We start from the raw sequence: 14,275 nt of genomic DNA, 5'->3' as shown, positions 1-14,275 counted from the left end.
GAATTCCGTTGATCAGCAGAGTCAGGGCTTGCTAAGCGAATTCTGTTGATCATCAGAGTCAGGGCTTGCTAAGCGAATTCTGTTGATGTCTCATCATCAAAATCATCATAATGGTTTCTGGTTTAACAAATGGCGAGAGCACTCACTATAATTGGCTGGGTCCTCTAAGTGCAAAAAACATTGGATTTGTATATAAGTCGTTATGCTCCGTAGTGGGAGCAGTTTGGGTAAATAAATACATGAAATTAACTCTATTTTTTTGTTATTCTCACAAGACTCCTAGGGCGCACCCTGGTTGCTGGGTCTCATCAGCAGAGACATGCTTGCTAAAAAAAATACCTTTCATGTTATTGGTGAAAGCATTCCCCCCCCCCCTTACCCCCCTATCGGCGCAAGAAACAAAACATCGTCGAACAAAGTGATCATGAGCAGAAGACGAACATGCTGGACATGCAAATAGAGCAATACAACTCATATTTTAAATTCTTAGAAATTGGTATTAGTTGAGTTCAGGGGACAACCAGATTTTTTTTATTTGTTTCTATTTTTTTAGTGCAGACATTGGTGACCGCGGCTGAGACCGCTAACCGGCTACACTTGAGAATCCAGTTTAATGACAGGGCGGCTAAAACCCATGTCTAATCCCAGGATCTGAGCAGCGCTGGCTCAGCACATTTGCCTCAATATCAGGCAATTCTTTTAAACCACCCAGAGATCTCCACATGATGCCTTTTACAGACTTTTGGGGCTTCTAAGCGAGCGCCTATGAAGGCCGCCACGGCAAGCAGGGGAGGGGGGGGGGAGGCCAGCAACACTAAAAACAACTCGCAAATATTGTATCACCTTGGCGACGCATTTTTTTGTTGTTGCTGCCATTCACAAATAGTCAGCCCCACCGTCACGGCGTAAGGGATGAGGCCACGATGTACGGAATGAGCCGTGACGTCATTGCTCACGATGTACGGAATGAGCCGTGACGTCATTGCTCACGATGTACGGAACGAGCCGTGACGTCATTGCTCACGATGTACGGAACGAGCCGTGACGTCATTGCTCACGTTGTACGGCACGAGCCGTGACGCCATTGCTCACGATGTACGGAACGAGCCGTGACGTCATTGCTCACGATGTGCGGAACGAGCCGTGACGTCATTGCTCACGATGTACGGAACGAGCCGTGACGTCATTGCTCACGATGTACGGAACGAGCCGTGACGTCAGTGCTCACGATGTACGGAACGAGCCGTGACGTCATTGCGCGCCGGCTCCCAGTGACCGCGTGTGTGCTTCACAAAGACAAAGACCATCCCCCCCCGTGTAGCCTTAACAGACTGTAGGGGCAAGTGCTGTTAGCGAGCACCTGCAAAGGCCGGCACGGCACACGGGGGAGGAGGGTGGCCAACAACCACGCCCGGCCGCCTTTGTCTCCCCATTGCCGATGTTTACACATCGCACCGGGTACTCATTTTTGAGGCCGAGTCGACCTAGGGGAGGCGCATGACCGGTTCAGACAATCGCAGTGCGCTAACCACTGCACCATCGCTCCCCACACACGAGGGCAAAAAAAAGAGGTGGAGTATTAAAGAGTCTTTTTTTTAATGAGTCCGTTCCGTTGGACTGAGCAGAAGGAAATATTTCCTACGCAAGTCACGCAAACGGCAGCTGGTGCCAATTTGCTTGGGCGTATTTTGCAATGAATCATGAGAGTGGGACCTGGTTACACGGCGATCCCGGATTCATTTAAACTGGCGGTGCTTCAGTCGAGATGACATTTGACATGCACGTTCATCAGTGCGACCCAGTCCGTGATGCATACGAATGTGCAGACATTCGTATGCATCACGAATGTCTGCACATTCGTATGCATGACCCAGTCCAATCCACCGCTGGATGAGGACTGCGCCATGCCTGGTTGCGGATTGTGAGTGTTTAAAAGGCGTACTTCGCCACGCTGGTCAACGTGAAGCGTGTATATGTGGACACATAGAAGTCGAGTACAACAATGTTTTTTTTGACACATGCCCTCTTAATGCCTAACACATAGTCTCACAAGTCGTACGAGAACCGGTTTGTACATGCTTGTCTGCCATCCAAGCACTGTCCAGGCTCAAAACCCTGCTTAGCTTGTGAGATCTGATTAGATTTAGCGCATTCCAAGTTACATGGCAGGGAGCATTGTGGGTAACAACATAAATTAACAGACTTCCGTAAGTTCTTCCACGTAAAAGCAAAATGTTTTTGTTGTCAACATGGGCATTCCAGGCCAATATTATCCAGCAGTATTTGTTCAAGCAAACAAACTCGAGACCAGTTTCAACCTGGGTCTCATCAGCAGTCGAGCTTGTTAAACTATTTGTTATTTTCAAGAACAGTTCATCCTCACAATGGGAGCCCCTGCTCAAAGCCAAAAGCTATATTATACACACACACACAGAGCAATACTATATATATAAATAATTACGTGCTGGTTGGAGCATTACAGCCAATAAATTAAGCAGACTTCCGTTAGTTTCCAAACACAGTAAAACACTGCTGGGTTGCAGCACATTAATGACAAAGAACAACACGCCTGACTGCTGATGAGACCCAGAAACTTGAAACCAGTTTAGAGTTTGTCCACTTAAACAAATGCTGCTGGATGCATTACATTAGCCTTGAAGGCCAATGGGCTGATAGACTAAACATATTTTTTTTCCGTGGGAAGATGGACTTCATGTCTGTTGAACTATGCGGTGCATATCCATGCATTAGAGAACACTTGAACGTGAGGTGTGACTTCTTAGGCATAATTATGAATAGTTTATGGTCATTCAAACATTCATTCTAGGAAGCTGCCGTGGTCGTGTGATGGTGACCACCGTGTACTTGAAATTGAGAGATTTGGGTACTCCAACCTCTTTCAAGAGGTCTGACCAGCATGGAAAACTCGGCCAAATAGCCAACCTGTAACAGACCAAGAGCCAAAAAGCGCCCCTGTGTTCTGCAAACAGCCAAGTATGTCTATATATATTGACAATTTTGAGCACAGCACGTGAGACATTCATTATTCTTTGCTACTGTGCTAGTGTGTTCTGCGTTATGCCCCTTCGATAGAGCCACATGTGGTGGATTAAAGAGGCACATGCAGCTCGAGAGACGCCAGTTGGCCACCGATGCTCTGGTGGAGCCCTTTGGGCCTCACTCGAGTGGAAGGGGCGTGAGTGAGCAATAAAATTGCAAGGGCTGCAACTTTACCCATCCGCTGCAGAACAGCGCAATGTAATACGTGACAACTTTCACTTCTTCGCAATGCCGCATTATCCTAGCAAAAGTAGCTACATAAGTTACGGGCCCGGCACTTTCAAGGGCCCCGCGCTAAACGCTTTCAAGCTATCAATTCCGGTTCAGTGACTCTGCACTTGCTCTATTACTATAGTACTATACTGCCTGCAACTTTCATGAACGACTGGGTGTTTAAGGTTAGTGATTTGTCCTATTATCTGGCTGTATAGCAAATTAAAAAAAATGACAATTACGTTGCTATGCAAGTAAAAAAATTGTGTTTTAAAATGTACGTGTTTTTTTTTACTTTAGGGCCCCTTTATAACATATGCTACAGGCCCCGCACTAGCTCAATCCGGCACTGCTTCTTCAAAAGTTTTTTTTGGCTTTATTTCGTTGACGACGCGCCTCTCACTCGCGCACTCCTCCGGCCTCTAAGACGCCCCCAACAATGTAAAGGTGCTCCCCGAACTCTTTGCGGGCGGTGGGGGGGGCGGGTCGGCTTTTCGTAATCCCGATAGCGCGCGAGCCCGTCCCGTCGTCGGTGCTGACCCCTTCGCCGCGTCTCGTGCCGTGCGGCAGTCTGCCTGGGCGGCTCGTTCGGCGCCGACTGCTCGCTGTCGTGCGCCGACTGCACCAACGGCGCCGCGTGCACGGACGGGGCCCAAGGGTGCGACTGCCCGGCGGGGTGGACCGGGCTCCTCTGCAACGAGAGTACGGCATCACGCACGCACAAACAAGACATTAAACACGTGGCCACCTCTCTGCTACAGATCCGCCACCCAAAGCGCCATCACATCATTTCACACGTAAACATAAAATAAACCACTGGCAGATCTAGCAACCTCCCAGGGGCGCGGTGGGGCGGGGGGGGGGGGAATTCCTAAAATGTAAAGTAAAAATAATTCAAAACTGGATACAATAAATAAATGTACTTAAATAATAAATGTACCATTATTCCAGGGGGAAGAAAACACACTGGGTGGTAGGACTCTTTTTTTCAGGAGGGTCCTGCATTTTTATGAAACATGTTTTCAACCAATTAATGATGGATATTTATTACAAGTGTGGGAGTGTGGGAGGAAATCGGAGCGCCGGGGGAAGACCCACGAGCTGTACACAATGCACGTTCCTTTTGAGATTTACATCCAGCGTCATGATGTGTTCAGTTTGTTACCCCCCCCGATCCTCCGATTAGCACGGTTGGCTACGTACGGTGCGAAAGAAGTTGAACACGCGCACATAACAGGAGCTCAGATCCCGCGTTGCCTGCCGGGTCGCGCGTCCCTCTTATCTCACGGCAGCGCGTCTCACCTCTCCTCCGCCCCTCCGCCCCGCACAGCATGTCCCCAAGGCTTCTACGGGAAGAGCTGCAACAGCCCGTGCGAGTGTCGGAACGGAGGAGTGTGCGACGCCATCACCGGAAGATGCCACTGTCCACCCGGGGTGATGGGGGATCGCTGCGAGGACGGTGAGAGCATTTGTTACCGTAAACACGCCTTGCAGCAACACAACCGAACGTTCCTATATGCCTTGCTTTATGAACTAAAGCTAAACTGCTTCCATTTTTATATTCTTGGTTCTTTCGGTAAAGTCACGTTGAAGGGAAACAATAAAATATATATGAAACAATAACATTCTCACGACGTTTCGACTGCAACACAAGCAGTCATCGTCAGGTGTGAAAACCAACGGCACACCTGATGATGACTGCTTGTGTTGCAGTCGAAACGTCGTCAGAATTTTATTGTTTTATATATATTTTATTATTTTATTGTTTCCCTTCAACGTGACTTTACCGAAAGAACCAAGAATATGAATCACTGCAGTCACGAAAGCTTTAAATCAAAATTTACTTCTATTTTGGCATGTAAGGCCCGCTGAGCTATATAGTTATTTTGTCAGAAGCGACCTGGCAATCACAAATGATAGGCCAACGAAGTGGCTGATCACGTCGATATTTGCAGAAGCCAAATTAGCCAAACTCACGTTGATTCTAAATGTGGAGGGAAAAACCGGAGGACACGGAGAAAAATCCACACCTGGCCTATGAATTCAGGTGCATGCGAAGATTGTGAGGAATGTCATTGAAGGATGGAGTGAGCAGGGTCTGTGAACGTGGCAAGACAGTGCGATTGATGGGGCAGGTGTGGAGGATGGAAGAGGGCTGGTTGCCGAGATTGGCATTGGCCGGGCGGCCAGATGTTGGCGGCAAAGGGGGAGAGCTAGCTTCAAAAGGTGGCGTTATATGGCAGCGGTATTCCAATGCCGGGTGGTAACATTACAACTATGGCGGAAGGAAGCAATGGTGAGGTATAGTGGCATCGATGGCATTCACCATGAGCGACCTGTTGATCTTGACGTTGACCTGCAGGCTGCCCCAAGGGATTCTATGGAAGGACTTGCAACCGCAGGTGCAACTGTGGCAACAACGGGCGCTGCCACCGCACGTACGGCGCGTGTCTGTGCGACCCGGGGCTGTACGGCCGCTTCTGCCACCTGGGTTCGTCTTTCACTTCACCGCTCGCCATTACGAGCCCCCACCCCACCCCACGACACCCTTGTGTGTGTGTGTCTGTGTGCGTGTTTCAGCCGTGGTTTAGTGGTAATTTATTGAAGGTGGAGGGGTTACCAGCTCCTCGCAACCGTCCAGAGCCCCCATTTAGCCACTGTGGTGGTCACAGACGCCATGAGGGGAGAGGGCCAATTCCAGCACTGTCCACGACAGAGTTGCCCGTCCGGCACCGCGAGAAAGTAGGGGGTTGTTTTACCGGACACAAGCGTCGTGGTGACCTCACCGCCACTTAGTGGCGAATGGCGGTTGTTGTTGTGTGCGTGTTATTGAGTCTGGAATGACACGTAGTGCAGTGGTTAGCGCGCTGCGCTTCAGACGCGGAGACCCGGGTTCGATTTCCCGCTCACGGCCAACACCAGTGACGATTATCTGAACCGGTCCTGGGCTTCCCCTAGGTCGACTCAGCCTCAAATGAGTACCTGGTGCGGTGTGTAGTAAACATCGCCACTGGGGAGACAAAGGCGGTCGGGCTGGGCACCCACCGCCTCGTGTACCGTGCCAGCCTTCACCGGTGCTCGCTAAAAGCCACTTGCCCCAACAGTCCATAAAGGCTAATCGGGGTGGGTTCTTTGTCATTCTGTGAGGAGTGGTAGTGTAGTGGTTAGTGAACTGCGCTACGAACCCCGCGTCCCGAGTGATATTCCTGCACACGACCTATAACAGTGACGAATGTTTGAATCTGTCGTGGGACTCCCCTTAGGTTGACTCAACCGTAAATGGGTAATCATCAGCATTGAGGAGACAAAGGTGGCCGAGCGTGGTGTTGGCCACCCCTTCGTGTGCTGTGCTGGCCTTCACGCGAGCCACTCGCTAACACCGCCACAATCTGTTTACAGGCTATAAAGGGGATCTTTAGTTTGCCTTTGTCGGTGTGCAAAGCCGGGGGGGCACAGTTGTTCGCACATTACCCTACAAATCTGCAACCCAGGTTCATTTGCTGGTCATGGCTTACATTCGACGCAAAATACAATTGGTTTTGGGGGCCTTTCCCTATTCAGCTCAGCCTTAAACTCTTGAGTACCTGGTGTGGTGGGTAAACATTATCACTGGGGAGGCAAAGGCAGCCAGCCACGGTGATAGCCATGATCACCCACCCTTGCCTCCATACGTCCTCGCTAATAACCACTTTCCCCAGCAGTCTGCCCGGGCTATATGAACCTCATGGCGGTAGCCCAGGGTACCATAGTACCCCGGCTCTCGCATAATGTCCGTGATGCAGTCATCTTTAGTCTGTTGATGGTCGGCGATGCGGCCATCGACTCATCTCGACGAGCTGTACACTGCGATGCACCACCACGGTGTGTGATGCGGCAATCGACTCATCTCGACGAGCTGTACACTGCGATGCACCACCACCACGGTGTGTGATGCGGCAATCGACTCATCTCGACGAGCTGTACCCACAATGCACCACCACGGTGTGTGATGCGGCAATCGACTCATCTCGACGAGCTGTACCCACAATGCACCACCACGGTGTGCGATGAGGCAATCGACTCATCTCGACGAGCTGTACCCACAATGCACCACCACGGTGCGTACCGCGAGCGTTCGGGGTTTCAGCGCAATCGTCCTCGCTGCGTTTCGACATCGCGGAGTGTGGCATCACTGATTTCAGATTGATTGGTACCCCAGTCGCGGAGTTAAGTAACACCCCTGAGAAAAAATAGTGTCCCAGAAATAACTTATTTAATTGTCTCGGCCGTTTTGTATTATTTGGTACCCCGGGGTACTGCCGTAAGGATCATACATGGGGCGGAGGGGGACTTTTTTCCCTTTGTTTTGTGCCAGTCTGCCCCCGCTGGGCGTTCGGGCCGGGCTGCTCGGAGGAGTGCCAATGCGTGCGCGAAAACAGCCTCTACTGTGACGCCAAGCTCGGCAGCTGTACCTGCCGACCGGGACACCACGGCAAGGCGTGCCAGCACGGTAGGTCCTCCCCGGCAGAGTCACACATGGCTACACCAAATGCTCTCTTGGTTGATTCGTTTAACCTCTACAACGGTTCGGCTACGTACGGTGTGAAATACGTTCAAAATACAACACGTACACTGCCCAACTCACTCACCCACTCACGGTTGGCTACGTACGGTGGGAAAGAAGTTCAACATACAATACATACACGGACCCACTCAATGACCCACTCACTCACTGACTCACCCACCCACGGTTGGCTACGTACGGTGGGAAAGAAGTTCAACATGCACTCACGCGCTCAATAACCCGCTCAGCCACTCACCGTTGGCTCCGTACGGTGCGAATTAAGTTAAACACAAAATACATACACTGACCCACTTAATGACCCACTCACTCACCCACTCACGGTTGGCAACGTACGGTGCGAAAGAAGTTCAACACACAATAGATACGGACGTGCGAGCGATCCCGCCCTCCCTCCCTCCCTTGCTTCTCGTTCGGGGCGCAGGGTGCGAGCCGGGCTACTTCGGCGCTGGCTGCAGGCAGAAGTGCAACTGCCCTGCGGGCGTGCCCTGCGACTCGGCGAGCGGCGCTTGCAGGCGCCAGTGCCCCGCGGGCTTCCACGGCGCCAGCTGCCAGGAGGGTCGGTGTCTCCCCCCCCCATCCGTCCGACGGGGGCGAGAGAGAGCGAGAGAGAGAGAGGGCGCAGTGCCTCGTGCTCGATGGGGTTTCTTTCGGGGGTCTCTTCGATCCGTCGTGTAGGTTCCGATGTCAATTGCGGGGCGCCGGAATAGCCTTCATCCACCGGACGCGGCGAGGATAAACCAATGAAGTTGTCACGTGGGGAGGGGGGGGATGGCAAATGTGGCGATTGATTTATTTTTCTCGCATTGAAAAACGAGCGTTAATTTTGACGAATTTTTATACCACGTTGCGCTGGAAATTGCTCCATCGGAGCTCTTGTGAACTCCCGATCGTGCTGCACGTAGTCTCCAGCGAAAATTCTGCTCGCTTTCCAGCAACGCGAGCGGCTTCGCTCAATCACAGACCGAAATCAATCGACACGTTTGCCCCCGCGTGACGACTTCATTCGTTTGTCCGCGTCGGGTTAGGTGGAGGCGAGGGCCTTACGGGACCCGAATTGACATCATAACCCACCGCCACGATCTCACCCAAAAATAAACCACCTGCGAATGAGAATATAAGGTTGTGAAAGGCTGCGCATGAGAGTGGTGGCTTTTCGTCGATCGCTAAGCACGGCGCGTCGCAGCCAACCTCCCCCCCCCCTCCCTGCCACCGCTCCCCCCCCCCCCCCCCCACCGTATTTATTTCTGCGGTACAATAGCAGTCCTGTAAGCCTCGAGCACGCCCGCGCGCGCGCGTGGAATTCTCGCGTGAAATGGAACACCGCGGGGGCTCCGGGGAGGGGCGATTCCCGCAGGTGCTCACCGTTACGCACGCGTGCGGGTGGTCCGTCCGCAGGTGTGTAGCCCGTGTTTGAATTGGCCGACGCGGCCACGGTGTGACGGTGTGAGTAAATCGGTTGCTCGTGGTTGTAATCCCCAATAAGGAGGTGGGGACGGGGGGGGGGAAGGGGGTCTACAGTGCGTTTGCTTTGTTGTGTTTGGGGATTTTAAAAACGAGAGAAAAAAATGTAGCTTGCCGTCGTCGACTTTGCACAGGTGTTTGGATGGAAGCGATGCGGTGGGATAATTCAATGGGGTTTTTTTTTGCACCGTTACAGTCATAATTTCTCGCGTTATTGGTGAGAGCCCCTTAAGCCCTATGAAATCCCTGACCCCTGTTTTTCCTGCCCTCTTAAGATCACCACTGAACTCGAGCCAAGCAAAGAGGGCTTTCATCTTGTTCACAGCAGTGAGCTGAAAAATAAGAGTTTAAGTTACCAAACAAAAGCATATTTACAACATATTTGGCAATAATATCAATAATTAGGGGCATCATGATTCATTCCTCTCACCCCAGGCCTGGTATTTTTATGAATTGTCACGATTCAGGGTCAAGGTTCGTCACAAGAATAGATAATTTTTAACGTCGCGGTAAACTCTTTAACATCTGCTAGTGGCTGCAGGGGTTATGTGAAGCCATTAAATACAACGTGTAAAAATTGTAGAAAAAAAACGTATTGCTTATAAATTACAGTGGTCACAGGCGGCAACATGTGTGATTAGAAAAATGTACATTTCTTACAAATACGCCCGGGTAAATGTGTCGCGATTTTAAGAACCAACAACACGAGACACCTCGTGCAAAACCATCTTTTCGCGGCTTTGCTGTACAGCTCTGCGATGTTATTTTCAGGGCTGTACCGCGTCGTTGTTCGGCACGATGTCCGACGTTTCAGAACCAAAGAAGCTCCCAGCACGCGGGAGAAAATCTCGAGACGTCGCGCCGAACAACACGCGGCAGCAACACCCGAAGACGCGTCGGCGAGCATCCGACATTTCCAAATCCCCCTTCTCGCTGTTGTACAAACAACAGCTATTGGTTGGCGGCACTCACCGTGGTAGAAATATCGTCTTTCTGGGGTTATCATTGATTCCATCGTCGTGGGCACCACGGTAGCTAGGAGATGTTAACCACCTCGCCTTGTATACAGGAGGTCGTGGGTTCGATCCCGACCCTGACGCCTGCTGCTGCTGCTGTATATTTGGAGCTTGCGTGTTTTTTTCTCTTCCCGGGGTCGTTTTTTTTCCCTTCACATTTAGAATCGACGTCACGCGTTTCGAGTATGTGGCTGCCGCTATTAATTTCCGCTCGACCCGTAGGCCACTTCGTTGAGCTATCATTCTACAAATCCAGTTCGCTTCTAAAACAAGATCTACATAGCTCAGGTGGGCCCTACCTGCTAAGATAAATAAAAATGAATAGCTCACTGCCCTGCGCGGTGGCCTCCCGCTTCCCCCTTTGGCCGCGCGGTGAGCTCGGGCGCGTTGGCTTTTTTGCGAGCGCGTGCTTGCGCGGCTGCGTTGCAGAGTGCGATGTGGGCCAATACGGAGCGAACTGCCGCTGGGAGTGCGACTGCGGCGGGGCGCCCTGCGATAGCCGCACGGGACTCTGCAGCTGCCCTGCCGGACGCACGGGAACATCGTGCGAGAAGGGTGAGATGGCCTGTGAATCGTTGTCGTCGTCGTCGCCATCATCATTATTATCATCGATATCCTTGACCATTCGTGAGCCAGGATTCCCCAAACCGTGTGAGTGGATAGAGCTACTCATGTGGATGTATGTTGAACTTCTTTCGCACCGTACGCAGCCGACCGCGCTAATTGGAGGTGCAGGGGAAGGACAACAAACTAAACACAAAAAGCAGTTCTCAAGGAAATGAGTTTTCAATTTCGATTTAAAAGCGCACAGTTCCAGTGGCTTCAGAAGCGCTTCTGAAAGCACGCGATGCGGTGACCGTCTTTGTTCGATGGCCTGCCAAAAGCCGTTGCTGTGAGGATGACCGGAGTTTGCGAGATGGTTTATGGTCCTTGACGAGATGAGCAATGTATTCTGGTTCATTTGTAGCAAGCACTTAGTCCGTAATGAGTGCGACCTTTATTGCATTTGTTCAGCAACCGATAGCCGCTGGCGGAGCCAGTGGGGGGGGGGTGGGGTGGCACGTGCCCTCCCAATGATCCGATCGAAATCCCTAATTTGAATCGGATCATTGGGGTGTATTAATAATAAATCGGCATTTTGCGACCCCGACTGCCACTGTGTAGCATATTGTTACGTGCCAGGGACTCTATGAGATGATAGGACAATAGTCTGAGTCCATAATTGGCAATAAGTAACAGCAAAGCAGTAATAAGTGACTCACAGAATTGTGCGCAGTTGCGTATACAGTACACGACTTCCCTGAAGGCATCGACACCTTCTGCGAGCGCGATGCCGATCACTCAACGCGGTTCGAATTCGACCCTCGATCGATGGCTGCCCCATCGCCGCACACGCGTCGTCGAATAAAAAGCAAAGGACAAGTCCTTACTTACTAACAACTCCTTACTAACAACTCTTTACTTACTAACAACTCCTTACTTACTAACAACTCCTTACTCACTAACAACTCCTTACTTACTAACAACTCCTTACTCACTAACAACTCCTTACTAACAACTCCTTACTTACTAACAACTCCTTACTCACTAACAACTCCTTACTCACTAACAACTCCTTACTAACAACACCTTACTTACTAACAACTCCTTACTTACTAACAACTCCTTACTTACTAACAACTCCTTACTTACTAACAACTCCTCCATCATTATTCATTGCTGGAGGGGTTGCCCCCCCCTACCTGAAAACCCTGGCTCCGCCATTGCCGATAGCCAATGCGGCTCAGCAAGCAGACACGGTCGGATCTCGCAGCACCCCGTCACGACAGCGTTGCCCAAGGATGTATTACACGCCGCAACTTGCTAATGTTTTTTTTTTTGCCAGACGTCCCGTAGAGCAGTGAGTTGCAATAACGGAGCCTCGTCGATGCTACGCCACACGCCACCGTGGTGGCTACGTCACGACTCAATAGTGGCCGAACGCGTCGTAGAGCCCCCCCCGTCATGAACGTCTGTAGGATCTGTCTTTTGCTGTTGACGTGTGGGTGCAGATTGTGTGGATGGCCTCTGGGGAGTTGGCTGCAAGGGCATCTGCCCCGGGTGTCAAAACAACGGCGCGTGCAACAAAACAACGGGGAGGTGCGCCTGTCTGCCCGGGTTCTCGGGGGCCTCCTGCCAGACCCGTAAGTAAAGGTGGCTCACTGCCGCTCTCGGTTGCTGGGCACCGGTTGCGTTGTCCCATCCAATGATTCAATCATAAAGCAATCAACGGTGTCGTCAGTTACGTCATCGTGCAAAAATGTATTGTTATTACTACTGTTGTTTTGTAATAGTGACATTCGCAGAAACAAATGTCTCGCTGGCGCTGTACAATAAAAAAAAAATGGAATAAAATTACGAAAATAAAATATTTTTTAAAACAAATGTGAGAGCATGCTTCACGTCAATGAAGGTGGTGCAGCTGCGCTACGAACCCGCTAGCGACCCCGAGTTCGATTCCTGCTCACGGTCAACACCAGTGACGAGTGTCTGAACCCGTACTGGGCATCCCTTGGTACCTGGTGCGGTGTGTGTAAACATCGCACGCTCGGGGTAGCGGTGCTGGCCACCCACCCCCCCTGTGTGCCATGCCGGCTTTCGTAGGCGCTCGCTGCCAGCGCTTGCCCCAAACAGGCTGTTAAAGGCAGCAAAAGAGTTGGATCGCCGATACCCGTCCCTGTGTTCCCCTGGCGGCAGCGTGCGCTCACGGCTTCCACGGGGCGGGATGCCTGCAGCGCTGCTCCTGCCAGAACGGCGCGGCGTGCGAGCCCTCGACGGGACGCTGCGTCTGCGCCGCCGGCTGGACTGGACAAGACTGTAGCACGCGTACGCACGGTCATTGACTGCCCGTGGCGCTCATCGCCACGCTCGCCCTGTCACGCTCTCAATGCATTCGCGCTGTCGCTCACCTCCGATTAGCACAGTTGGCTACGTACGGCGCGAAAGAAGTTCAACATACGTAGATACAATCGCCCACTCTCACCCATATTCTTAGCTCTTTCGGTAAAGTCACGTTGAAGGGAAACAATAAAATAATAAAATATATATGAAACAATAAAAATTCTCACGACGATTCGACCATAACACAAACGGTCGTCATCAGGTGTGTCGGTTTGCATTAATTAATTTATTTTTAAACGGAGTATTTTTTTATTTATAAAAAACCGTCAGCACCACGCGCAGCGTTTTGGCAGTTTGTTTAGAAGGACTAGTCCATCTATGTTCTGAAAAGAGGAGGGGGGAGACGAAAAATTAATGTATGCTGTCTGAAAGCCACTGTAAGTGTGAAAAACCATTTAAAAAAAAACATTTCAGGTCTTAATTGATTGTTCACGCTTACAGTGGCTTTCAGACAGCATACATTAATTTTTCGTCTCCCCCCTCCTCTTTTCAGAACATAGATGGACTAGTCCTTCTAAACAAACTGCCAAAACGCTGCGCGTGGCGCTGACGTTTTTAAAATAAATAAATACACCGTTTATAAATAAATAAATTAATACTGACCGGCACACCTGATGACGACCGTTTGTGTTATGGTCGAAACGTCGTGAGAATTTTTATTGTTATATATATTTTATTATTTTATTGTTTCCCTTCAACGTGACTTTACCGAAAGAGCTAAGAATATGAATTACTGCAGTCACGAAAGCTTTAAATCACTCTCACCCACTCGCACTCTCGCCCACATCAGCTGCTCTCCACTCGCCCACTCACACGCCTATCCAATGGACAATTCGCCCACCCACACTCTCACCCACTCCGCCCGCTCACCTGCATATAAAATCAGTCGCTCGAACGCCCACATGGCTTGCCCACTCATGCGCTCGCTCACTGACACGCTTACCCACTACTCGCACGCTCACCCAGACACACCTGCTCGCCCACCCTACAGATAGTCCCCCTCGTCTGCATTGTTTTGTAA

The 14,275-nt window shown here is 50.9% G+C and overlaps 1 protein-coding gene and 1 long non-coding RNA gene across 5 annotated transcripts in view; one reads left to right on the top strand and one right to left on the bottom strand.

Moving 5' to 3' along the window:
- Positions 1 to 14,275, top strand: part of LOC116946937 (uncharacterized) — a 120,107-nt gene that overhangs the window by 74,502 nt on the left and 31,330 nt on the right. For 3 of the 4 annotated variants that reach the window (XM_076070285.1, XM_076070283.1, XM_076070284.1), the window contains 8 exons: positions 3,844 to 3,975; positions 4,604 to 4,732; positions 5,636 to 5,764; positions 7,628 to 7,762; positions 8,259 to 8,393; positions 10,744 to 10,869; positions 12,366 to 12,497; positions 13,051 to 13,188. In XM_076070285.1, coding sequence (XP_075926400.1) covers positions 3,844 to 3,975; positions 4,604 to 4,732; positions 5,636 to 5,764; positions 7,628 to 7,762; positions 8,259 to 8,393; positions 10,744 to 10,869; positions 12,366 to 12,497; positions 13,051 to 13,188 — 1,056 coding nt within the window. The remainder of the gene's footprint in view (positions 1 to 3,843; positions 3,976 to 4,603; positions 4,733 to 5,635; positions 5,765 to 7,627; positions 7,763 to 8,258; positions 8,394 to 10,743; positions 10,870 to 12,365; positions 12,498 to 13,050; positions 13,189 to 14,275) is intronic. The other variant, XM_032962220.2, reaches the window with a different exon arrangement.
- The window catches only part of LOC142929294 (uncharacterized), a 32,509-nt gene continuing 22,129 nt past the window's right edge, over positions 3,896 to 14,275 (bottom strand). Inside the window, exons 2-3 of the long non-coding RNA XR_012945530.1 lie at positions 4,576 to 4,721; positions 3,896 to 3,964 (exon numbers count right to left, since the gene is read on the bottom strand). This is a non-coding gene — a long non-coding RNA (uncharacterized LOC142929294). The remainder of the gene's footprint in view (positions 3,965 to 4,575; positions 4,722 to 14,275) is intronic.

The sequence above is a fragment of the Petromyzon marinus genome, chromosome 28 (assembly GCF_048934315.1).
Source record: "Petromyzon marinus isolate PM22_M1 ecotype Great Lakes invasive population chromosome 28, UKy_Petmar_22M1.pri1.0, whole genome shotgun sequence".
Classification (NCBI taxonomy): Eukaryota; Metazoa; Chordata; class Hyperoartia; order Petromyzontiformes; family Petromyzontidae; genus Petromyzon; species Petromyzon marinus.
This window is presented reverse-complemented; position numbering and strand designations above follow the sequence as displayed.